General features: G+C 36.9%; 2 protein-coding genes across 2 annotated transcripts; both read left to right on the forward strand.

Annotated features, from left to right (window-relative positions):
- The first annotated feature begins 601 nt into the window (after window positions 1-601).
- On the forward strand, window positions 602-7,814 carry LOC112511293 (probable protein phosphatase 2C 12). Its single transcript, XM_025116861.1, has 10 exons — window positions 602-767; window positions 1,036-1,356; window positions 1,592-1,763; window positions 2,765-2,918; window positions 3,072-3,135; window positions 5,978-6,085; window positions 6,247-6,372; window positions 6,454-6,695; window positions 6,978-7,180; window positions 7,385-7,814. Exons 2-10 carry the CDS (start codon window positions 1,156-1,158, stop codon window positions 7,411-7,413), a joined length of 1,299 nt encoding a protein of 432 aa, XP_024972629.1. The 5' UTR covers window positions 602-767; window positions 1,036-1,155; the 3' UTR covers window positions 7,414-7,814.
- Window positions 7,815-11,501: 3,687 nt separating this feature from the next.
- LOC112510909 lies at window positions 11,502-12,293 on the forward strand. Its single transcript, XM_025116263.1, has 2 exons — window positions 11,502-11,972; window positions 12,051-12,293. The coding sequence occupies exons 1-2, from the start codon at window positions 11,502-11,504 to the stop codon at window positions 12,291-12,293; spliced, it is 714 nt and encodes a 237-aa protein (XP_024972031.1).
- Window positions 12,294-12,420: the final 127 nt, after the last annotated feature.

Here is a 12,420-nt window from a genome sequence, read left to right on the forward strand (position 1 = left end):
AAAGTTTTGAAAATACGAGTTTTTTTTACTTTCCTCCTCTTTCCCTTTTTAAAATATTTGGAGAACACAACGTTAAAAAAAACCACTCTTTTTCCTACTTTCTTTATTTTAAATATGGTTTTAAAAATCATTAAAATAAACTACAAAGATGATGTTTGATTGGTTTGAATTTGACTCCAAAGATCAAAAGTACCTGGAGGTCTCATATTCAAATCGAATGAGGAATAAAAATCCCCTTGTAGCTACGGAGGTTTAAATGCGGTGACTCCGAACTATCTGCAAAGTAAATAGTCGTGTTGAGATTAGTTGGCTCGCATAACGAGTTGGATATCTAGGTTAATAAAAAAAATCTATTAAAATATAAAATTGATTCATGATCTCTATTTTTTCTATTTTCAAGGGTTTTAGAAAATGATCTACGAAACAAAACTCAAAGTAGTAAAAAGAAATTGCATCTAAAAGGAGAAAAAACAACTCACAGACGACGCAGTCCAGCTCAGCTCAGCCCCAAGCCGGCTTTCGGAACCGAAAAGGGTGCGTTTGCACATGATGCGAAAATAACACCGAAAGTTTAAAAGGAAAAATAAAACGAAAGCAAAGAGACGAACACAAATCCATTTGCAGCCCTTTTCTCTCTCGCGGAATTTTTGCTGCGAATCTAATCACCTTCAAATTATTTTGATTCTTTCAACAAAATTCGGTTTGTTTTTGTCGGCAACAATCAATCGAACCTGCAATTGGAGTTTCGTCGTCAACAAGGGATTTCTGTATGTGATTTTTGTTTTTCTCAAGTTTCTCGAAATACATTTCGTATGATTTGTTGTTTTTTTGTATTTTATTATCTGCATTGTTCGTTAATCAGGTTATAGTGCAACAATCTGTGTCTTTTTCGTGTTTGATTTATTGAAAGTTGTGAATTATGATGTTTACAGTTTGTCGATTTTGAATATGATGGTTGATTTAATAGTTTTGTTTTTTGGTGATATAATGGATCTCTTCATTCTTCATGATGTTTGATTGTTGTGTATTTTGTAGGATTTTGTAGAAAATATTATAAAGGAATTGGAGCAGGTGGAGAGCTTGACGGATTATTGTTAGGGTAGAGTTGAAAGAGGATATTATATATAAATCTGGATTTTCGAAGGGACCGAGGAAATGTCCTCCAATAAAGGTGAGCATCAAACGGTCCCATTATCGGTGTTGTTGAAGCGTGAAGTGGCGAATGAGAAGATCGAGAGGCCGGAAATTATTAGTGGTCAAGCCAACCAATCCAAGAAAGGGGAAGACTTTACGTTGATCAAAAGCGAATGCCAACGCGTGTTAGGAGATGGTGTTACTACGTATTCTGTTTTTGGGGTATGTGATGTCAGCTCAGCTGTTTCTCCTTGAATGTTTTAATGGCGTCTTTGATGACATCAATGAATGATGAGTGCACTAACTTTTTGTATTTGTAACAATTTGCTTCTGGCGATTACATCTGAATTGAGAAGGCGAGAAAGATGGAGAAGTAGATGATGGTTTTTAGAAATATGTAACCAGTGACCTTCAATTCTGTTTTAGTATACTGATCTTACCGAACTTCTCTTTGCAGGTACTTGATGGCCACAATGGATCTGCAGCAGCTATATATACCAAAGAGAACCTTTTAAACAATGTTCTGGGTGCTATTCCTCCAGACCTTAACCGAGATGAGTGGATCGCAGTGTTGCCTAGGGCTTTGGTGGCCGGGTTTGTGAAAACAGATAAAGATTTTCAAGAAAAAGGTATTTGGTTTTGCTTCTGTCTGAAGACGCATACACAGGATGGCTTTAACTAGATAGTATTGCGTTTAGTGTAAGTTGAGACCTGAAGTATTTTAGGTAGGTTCATCGTGGTTTTTAGATATTTAGTAGTCGTTAAGAAAATCTAGTACTGAAGTATTTTAATATCTAGTACTTAAGAAAATCCTTTTGAAGAACATACTGGATCGTGGGAACTAATTAACTGCTGTTAGATGAATCCGCAGCATTAACTGATTTTCTATTAGTGGCTGAAGTACAAATGTTCATCATTCATGCTAGCTATGCAAGTGTATTTTGGCACGTACTTAGATAATTTACACATTCTTCTTATTTGGTGTGTAACTCCCTTTTACAAATAAACGGCTCTGAATCCTACGTATTTCACTTACTTAGATAATTTACACACTCTTCTTATCTGGTGTGTAACCCCCTTGTACAAATAAACGGCTCCAAATCCTACGTATCAAGTTATGAAGATGCAAAATGAACCCTATTAATCACAATCATAAGTTACAAATTTAACCCTCTTTTCATTTGTGCTGGTATATTTCTGTTCCTAAGCATCCACAACTCTATATACCTCATCTTTCTTTTAGATCTGTTCCTGGATAATTATATCCTGGTTCACCCTGTTTCAGGTAGGTTAATCCCTTGAGCTTGACTGTGTTGAGCTCATGTCCCTTTTCCCCAATGTGCTTGAGGAGATAACATCGAGTGAGAGATGTCCAGAGTAAGTTGAAGTAGTCTTGGAGAATAGAGCAAGTGAATGTACATCACTAAATATGTATGTAAGACTGGAGAGTGATTTTGTAATTCATATTGTTCTCATAGTTATTGTTATTCCTGCACACGATAAATGTGACCCAATTTTCTTATTTGTTTTTTTGAACATTTTATCTTTCCGCTCATAAATTTATGCATATGATGTGTGCTCATGTTTTCTAATATGCATTTGTGGTTCTCGCTCGTTGTCATGATTGCAGGTCAACTGTCAGGAACAACTGTCACGTTTGTAATTATTGAAGGATTCGTCGTAACTGTAGCATCAGTTGGTGATTCTCGCTGTATACTTGAATCTGTGGATGGGAGCTTACATTATCTATCAGCAGATCACAGATTTGAGGACAATGAGGAGGAGTAAGTTACCATTTTTCTTATCGCATTCATTGCCTTCGAGTTGATGTTGGGTGCAATATAATCTTCTATGTATTTATGGTATATCAATTTTTCGAACATGGTGTTTACTTTCAAAATATTATGATTCTTATTCTTTTTCTTTCTATTTGGCAGGACGGAGCGTGTCACTGCAAGCGGTGGCGAGGTTGGTCGGCTAAATACTGGAGGTGGCACGCAGGTATGTCGTTATGATTTCCTCACAAATCTCCCTAATGTCACTGTTTATGTGCTTTATGTTATTTATTGCAGCCTAACTTTGTGACATTTGGTACCTTTATTGATCTTCATGTACACTTATAGAAAACTGCAACGCGACTACATGTAGCTCTACCTTTCTTTATTGTTGGTCTGATTAACCTATGAATGAAATAAAAGCATATGCATATTGTCATCAAACACAAACCAAACCAAACCAAACTGACCCAGTAATTCCCACTTGAGTGTAGGGTATGGTGAGGGTAAGATGTACATAGACTTGACCTCTACTCTAAAGAGTAGAGCAGTTATTTCCATGAATTGTCGTTAAACATGTTGGTCCCTTGGTTTTAAAAAGCGCGATGCGGTCCGATGCATTAAGGGTCCCGGAAGCCGATGCGTGATGCGTGATGCTGATGCGCTCGCATCACGCACGTGATGCGCCCGGTATTCAAAAAATATTTATAAATTAATTCTACATATCAATTTCTACCTTAAAAATACTTGCCTATCAAAATACTTCATTTATAACATAAAGTAGTTAAAAAAGTGGCATTAGAATCTTAAAAAGTTCGTGAATCAGAATAACAGAAGTACATAACACACAAACTACTACCATGAAGAACACAATTACACAAGTAAATGTCTAATAGTCCTAATCCCTAAACTAAATGACCAACCAAGTGACCAACCAAGTGACCAACTAATACTCCCCAAGATCAGCATCATCAAACCCCAACACGGGTTCATCTCCAATTACACAATTACAGACTACTGCTGCTGCTGCTGGTATGACTATCGACTACTGCTGCTGCTGCTGCTGGTATGACTATCGAGTATCGCTGCTGCTGCTGGTATGACTATCGAGTATCGCTGCTGCTGCTGGTATGACTATCGAGGACCGTTGGTATTGACTATCGAGTATCGACTACTGCAGTACTGCTGTCGGCTTCTAAGTTCTATCGATTAGGTCGCTTCGCTACTCGCTAATCGCTAACAGTCAGTCCACGTTCTATCGCTAACAGTCACCCAGGTTCTATTTTACATAACTAAGAAGCCCAACTAAAAAAGCCCAACTAAAAAGCCCAAGTGAACACTGAAAAAGGGAGCCCAAAACGCAACATACATGATGCGCTGATGCCTAAGTGATGCACGCATCGTGTGATGCGTAGGTGATGCGTTTGCATCATGGAATCGCATTGCATCAGCCTCTTTGATGCGTTCTGTCCAGCGCATCAGAGCGCATCGCGCATCAGAGCGCATAATGCGCGCATTTTTAAACCAAGGTTGGTCCAAAATCACTCTCGTGATTTGACACCATCCTATTATACCTAAAGCTAAAGAGAGCTATGTTACCATTAAAATATTTAATAGAATTCCTTATATAAGCTATGTGAAAGCGTAAATCAATTTTCTAATCTTATCAATTCAGATAAATGAGCAGCTCTCAAGCAATTACAGAAACAAAAAGAAGAATCTTCTTGGTACATGAAGGGAAACACATTAAAGCATATTAAGTGACTAATGTGGGACAAGATCATGGCGAAAGCCTAGCATATGGCCTCTTGTTGACTGCAAAAGGAAGCATATTCAAGTCTTCGCACTCCACTAGTTTTTAAGACCAGTGTGCTAAGGGGGTTACAAGAGGATATTGAAGCCCTGAAGCTTCCCAGCCACTTCATGGACTGCTGCAGATTTGTCAAGCTTGAACTTAACATGAACCCATTTAGTTATTATATCAAATGCCAACCCTTTCTATGTTTTATGTCTCAACCTACTAACCGTAATCTGAAAGAACACTACTTCTGCTATGACTATAAAGAGTTAATGCAGGAATCAAAGTAGATCCTTCCGATGAAACCATACGATAATCTCGTATTCTACTTGATGCTTAATCCATCGTTTCCTAGATCCCCAGAATTTTCCTGCACCTAAGTGATTAGCCTTTTTCTAGTTCTTGGACTTTTAAGTTCTTCATGATGCTGTTTATGCTTTTCTGGGACTCTACTTCTCCACTGATGGTGTCCATGACATTTGGATCTTAAAAGATTAGACAATGAATGCAGTTGTAGATATTTATAAGCAATTATCTATTTGATGATTTCATGTTGATCCCAGTCTAATTCCCAAGGTGCACCATTGAGCTTTACGTTCCTCTTGAGATAAGATAATGGAGGGGATGCTGGCAGTAACCATATGTAGAACAACGCCACACTTGTAATCCAGTAACTAGTTTCTTTTTTGAATAACCAGAGCATCTGTCATCAATCATCATTGGCTTAACCAGTCTGTGGGGTCCATGTGAAACGCTCTCCACATGACCTTAGACATGTCCCATAAGGAGTTGATAGCATCTAGTGTGATTCAAACCCAAAACCTAATTCTTCATGAGACACCAAGCCCAAGTTGTAGTGAATCACAACTAGGCCAATCCTTGGGGTAGCCTTGATGAAACCCAACTTCTATGTCATAGGGTTAAAACCAAAAAATATTTGTTGTTTTCTCGATGTTTTCTCACGTTTTCGATAAAACCCTCTTGTAAACTATAAAGAGGTGGAACTGCCCTAGACCTAGCGCTTCAGGACTTCGACCGTGATATGCTGCCATCTCATCCAAATAGTTTAGTGAATCCATCTTATTCATACGAAAGAGTGGTTTGCTAAAAGAAAAAAACACAATCAAGAGTAAACCTATCATAAATCTTTTGAAGTTGCTTTGTTCATTTATTTATTATTTTATCCTAATGTTGGTTGTTCAAAGAATAACCTGTATGATTTACGCATGTATAGAATTGAGGTTTTACCCTTCTGGTTATGTCTTGGCAGATTGGTCCTCTAAGATGTTGGCCCGGTGGCTTGTGTCTTTCACGATCTATCGGAGATCTAGATGTTGGGGAGTTCATAGTTCCTGTTCCATATGTTAAGCAAGTTAAGGTCAGTTATTCCTGTTGGTGCCCTACTATCATCATATTGCAACTTCCACTTTTATCTCCTATAAAGCATATCGAATCATGCAGTTGTAAACCCCTAAACCCTAAATCATGTTCTGGTAATAGAATGCAATGGCATGATTTGCTAAGATTTGTAACCTGCAGCTATCCTCTGCTGGCGGAAGGCTTATCATTGCAAGTGATGGTGTCTGGGATGCGTTATCTGCAGAAGCGGCACTAGATTGCTGTCGTGGAATGCCGCCAGATGCAGCAGCTGCACAAGTTGTTAAAGTAAGGGATACATATATCTTTTAGTTAGTGTTTCAGTTTCCTTTGAACATCTAGTTTTTATTCATTCAGTTCCATTTACAGGAAGCTGTACAACCAAAAGGATTGCGGGATGATACAACCTGCATGGTCGTTGATATTCTGCCTACAGACAAGACAAATCCTCCTGTGCCGCAACCAAAGAAGATGACTAAAGGAGTATTCAAAGTCAAGTTTATTTTTAAGAAAAAGAGTTCAGGGTCAACATCTAATATGGATGACGAATATCTCGAGCCAGACGTGGTGGAGGAGATGGTAGAGGAAGGATCTGCTCTGCTTTCTGAAAGGTTGTACAGTGCTAGATCTTAAATTTCTGAGTTTGGTACTTCTGATATTTGAATTTTTTGTGAATCTGCATGGGATCGAAAATTAGGTTTCATAAAAAAATCGATCTACTATTTGAGGTAGAGGTCAGGTTTGCATACATCCCACCCCAGACCCCACCTTTTGGTAGGATATACCGTGACTGTTTGGTTTGGTTTGCTAACCATCCACAGAATGTTTTTTTAACTTCTTTTTCATTAAGTATGGTGGTAGTAACTGCTGATATCTTTAATATCTGGTGGCAGGTTAGATACGAAATACCCGCTTTGTAACATGTTCAAGTTGTTTACATGTGCTGTGTGTCAAGTCGAAATGAAGCCCGGGGAGGGTATTTCAGTACACGCAGGATCATCTAGTGGACGGAATTCAAGACCGTGGGATGGTCCGTTCCTTTGTGTAAGCTGCCAAGAAAAGAGAGAAGCCATGGAAGGGAAAAACCATTCTCGAAGTATGATATTTTCTTTCTTTTTTTTTGTTTTTGTTTTGCAAGCTGGGGTCTTCATGGAAACAATATCTCTGTAGCTCTACCCTTTGGGGCAGAGGAACAATCTGTCGTACATACTACCCAGACCCTACTTTTACTGGGTTTGATTTAACTTTAAGTTTTCTTTTTGCAATTCGTGATACGTTATTGATGTTATAACATTGGCAGACGGGCGATACAGCAGTGGAAGTGAATAGCAAAAGGTAATTGGTCGAAGTTATACGATGCAACTTTTGCGATTGGTTCGGAGCCGAGTATATATGGGAAGACGGGTGAGCTTCAAAATTTCATTTCTATGGCCTATGAAGATCTTTAATCCTGCTTATAAAATCAGATTAGAATTGTATTATGTAGTTAAAAAGTCTGTTTCCCCCAGAAATTTTGTGGGTTCAGATAAGTTATACGAACGAACATCTTTCAATAGATTCGGTTAGTAGATCTAACGGCCACAGTGAAAACAATCTTGGGTGTGAGCGATTCTTAGGAATTAATTTATGATAAGGAAGAAGGGAGATTTGTGATTCTTATGTTAGCAGGCTCACACATGTAACATTATTCGTTTCTTGGTTGTACACAGTCGAAACATATCACATTTTTCTTTTCTGTTATTGAGAACACCTTCATTTTACGAGATCATATTGTTTTTCATGAGACCATTTTTTTACACTTGAAACTTTATAACAAAACATTGTGAAGGTAAAAAAAATCTGAACCTTTACAGCAAAAACACTGTGAAGTTTCAAGTGTAAAAATGTGATCTCACGGGTCTTATGAAAACAGGTTGGTCTTACATGATCCCAAGTGTGTGTGTATATATATATACATATACGTTGGGGTAAGTTCATTTGTTAACCCAATATATGGTGTTAACTTTGTTAACTCATCTCATCCATTGATCCTTTTTGAAATTTATGGTTGAGATCATTCATGATATGAAATTTAATTAATTGTACACGGAGGAAAAGATTTTAATGATATGAGATTCAACTTGTTCACCCATGAACACATTTTTAAATTCATATAAGTGTTATATCGACAAGCTTTTTTGAACATGCTTATGTCAATTCATGTTTGAAAAGACTCTTTATGAGTGAACAAATGTTCATGATTCATTTGTACTCATGGTTCTTGATAAATGTATTCATAGTGCACCAATAAATACATTAACTTTTGATCAAATCTATTGGTCTCTTGGGATGTCTGAGTTGTATATATCTGATCATATAAATTTGTTCGTCTAAACTAATTGAATATCTGGTTTTATAAATATCTTAATTATTTCATAATTTAAAATATTGAACATGTGATCATCTTTTATATATATCTCAATCATAACAAATGAATTCTCATTCATTTTCATAGTTATCTCAATCGTTTGGTTTGTATGTATTAAGAGATGTCCAAATGATTGGGGCACTACAACATCTTGATATGTTGTATTTTAGTTGTTTTGGTAGACTGAAAGATTGTGAGAAGACGAAGGATAGATATCCTTTTACTTTAAACCATTTACGGGTTGTTTGACAGTTGCTAAATAGTTTGGTGCAAAATGATTAAGTCATCAGAATGATTAAGAGACTCTCATGATATAGTGCAAAATAAAATATAATTGTTCGGTAATTGTTTACAATGAAATTAGGGCGTTGAATGGTTAAGAAAGGACCATGATACAAAATCATTAAGTGTGTTTTAAAACCATTAATAGACAGATTTTTTTTTTCCAAACAAAATTCACCTCTTAATGTATCTGCTATTGATCTATTGAAACAATTCGGTATTGTGTGAGAATATGAGTTAAAATGAGAAGTGTAAGAAGAGATTTGAACCATGATCATTTTTAATCTCAAACAAACCCATGAATTGAGCTTTTAGAAGGTAACTAATATGGTGTTTCTTATTAGTGTTGATTTAGTGGAAGCATTCAATTAGAGTTGATCCAAGGGTGAAGATTCCGTCTTAGGGGCTGTTTGTTTGGCTCTTAATGGTTACATTAAGAGCCAACCTCTTAATCGGTCAGAGGTTGAAGTTGTTTGGCAAAAAAAAAAATACCTCTTAATGGTTACAATCCCCCTCTTAACCATTTTGCATCTAGGGTACCGCTCAACGATTCAGATTACCGATTCTTCCCTATTTACCCTTCCATACCCTTTACCGCTGCAGTCTCGTCTCCTTCACCATTGTCATCGCAGAAGCCGGAGCATCTTCTCCATCTTCTCATTGTCGATCTCCCCTCACCTTTCTTCATCACTAATCGCTCTGCTGTAAGTTCTCCCTCTGCTGTTCCTCTTTAATCGCTTCCTCTTTAATCGCTCCCTCTGCTGTTCCTCTTTAATCGCTGCTGTTTTAATCGCTCCCTCTGCAGTGAGCGACTTTCCACCTCGATTAGAACCGGTTTCCTTTACATTATTGTGGTGTACAACTTTTAGCGATTCATGGTATGTAGTATGTACACTATTGTTGCCTTTTATGCAAAAAGAATAATCGTATGCTATGCTCTCACTGTTTGATAAAATGCCTAGCAGAACTCGGATTTGTTTAGAATAGTGTTGAATGACCTTATTTTTTCTTCAAATTTGTTGGGATCAAAGGGTCACTCAATCTTGGTTGTTTAAGTAGGTTTTGCAGGTTCAAAGTCAATTGTTTGTTGTTAGGGCTGTGTTATCAAGTTGTTTGCAAGTTTAAAGTGTTTTGGAACCTCAATTGTTAGGTTTTGCAGGTTCAAAGTCAATTGGTTATTGTCAATTGAAACTCATTTTTCCCTAAGAAAGGTTCTCATTTACATATTACTTAAAAAAGGTTCAAAGAAAAAGGTTCTCATCTACTGCTTGTCATCGAATTCTGCTACAAATGCTTCCACTCTGATTACATCTCTACATACAATATATAAGAAAAAGAAAACCTATGTTCCCCCTTGATAGATCTTCTGTTTAGATGCAACTATTTATAGATGGGGTTTTTTGAAGATTGCTATTATCACTTTTTCTTATAGATTGCTATCATCACTTTTTCTTATAGATTGCTATAGATCTTTTGTTTAGATGCAACTATTTAGATGGGGTTTTTTGAAGATTGACATGATCACTTTTTCTTATTACTTTGTACTTTATAAAATTGTTTGGACTAGGTATGGAATTAGTTGGTGAATCTTCGCACCAAAAGAAACGTAGGATTACCTGGAAAAAGGATGGATTGGTCCAAACATTTCTCGAAGCTTGTATACACKAGACAATTAAAAATGGACGAGAAGGTAGTAGTCTTAAGTCACAATCGTGGAAGATTGTTGGAGAAGAGTTGAAAAGAAAACATAACATTGACGTGGATCAACGACAAATGAAAAATCACTACRATTATCTTAAGGGAAAATACGCAGCTTGGTCTAAACTGAAAAACAAAACGGGCAATGTCTACGATCCATCAACCAACACCTTCAATCTATCCGATGAGGAATGGAAGATAGAAATTTCGGTCACTTTCTTTCTTATTCTTTACATAATTATATTTTTATAATATATTTATTTATATGGATATAATTTTTTTAAAACAGCAAAGTAAATACATGGAACCATTGAGGAGTACCGGACTGCTTTATCCTGAACTCTGTGTGCAACTATTTGATGGGGTTGCCAGTATTGGGCTAGAGAGTTATGGAACTGCATCTACAATACCTGATCCTTATGACTCTGATCCCAACTTGAATGAAGATCTACCTGACACACAAGAAACCGGGGGACTACCCTCAACTCAAGAAACCAGGGGGCCGACCTCAACTCAAGAGTGTTCTTCTCGCCCTCCGGTACAAAGCAAAAAACGAAAAGCTAAAGCTAAAGAAATATGTGCTTCTAAAAAAGTGGAAMTTGAAGAAACTATTTTGAAGGTTATGAATGTTATGCTAGAGAAGCATGGAGCACCAAAAGATGATCTTGATGATTGCTTGAAGAAGTTAGAGGGACTTGGATGGGGTGCACCATTGCATGATGTAGCACTATTTGTTTTAGGTGAAAGCGCCGACTATAGGAAAATGTGGATGCGGTTAGAACCGGTGAATTGTGAAAATTGGATTAGACTTACGGCACRTAAGTATGGACTACTTTAGTTGGTAGGTTTGGTTACACTTTGCTTTTGGGATGATATGTGTTTCGATTAAACTTGGTGTTATTGATTCGAACATATCTTTTGGAACATGTTATGTATGAATGGTATGCTTATGAATGGTACGTTTATGTTTATATTTGATATTTGTGTTTCTCATCATTTTGCAATATATGTTTTGCTTTCAAGGTAATACATGGATTTTGAGGAAGAACTTTTGCTAGTTATGATCATTTATTGGTATTGGAAATACAAATTATCATCAAGAATACAACGAATAAGAGATAACACTTCCGCCTTAACCGGTCAYGMMTATACGCTAGAATTGTTAGGCGGTTCGAATACACAATGCTATGAATTGATGCGGCTTTCTCGGGACGCGTATATACTTTTATGYAACCATTTTAAACAAAAAAATTGGTTGCAAGATAGTAGGAATGTCACCGTCGAGGAGAAGATGGCTATATTTTTGACAATTATTGGCCATAATGAACGCTTTAGAATGGTTAAACGGAGATTTCAACACTCTACGGAGACTATTCATAGACACTTTCGTGAAGTGCTACGAGCAATGATGAAATTTGCAAAAGAAGTTATACGGCCGACATCCTTTGAGGAAACGCAAAACACATCAGAACGTCAAAGAAACCTCAGACAAATATTTCCGGTATGTTTTCTATTATATGCTTTAATATGCTTTAACAAGCCTGTTATATTGTCAATTAATTTGTATTTCTAAATAAAGGGGGCAATGGGTGCATTAGATGGAACTYTCGTACATGCAGTCGTACCTGTTGATYAACAAGCTCGTTATAGAGGTAGAGGAAGAGGTGAATGTTACCAAAACGTTTTAGGTATTTGTGACTTTAATATGCTTTTCACATTTGTTTGGGCTGGATGGGAGGGTATAGCACAYGATGCTAGAGTGTTGAGAGAAGTTGCTTTTAGTCCAACTTCTGGCTTTCCATTTCCTCCACGAGGTATGTAAAATTTTTACTCAACTTTACCATTTCTTATACATTTTATATTAACTCAAATTTCGATTGTAGATAAATATTATCTCTGTGATGCTGCTTATGCCAATACTCGTGGTTTTATGACTCCATATCGCAATA

Source organism: Cynara cardunculus, assembly GCF_001531365.2.
Source record: "Cynara cardunculus var. scolymus isolate 2C chromosome LG 4, CcrdV1, whole genome shotgun sequence".
NCBI lineage: Eukaryota > Viridiplantae > Streptophyta > Magnoliopsida > Asterales > Asteraceae > Cynara > Cynara cardunculus.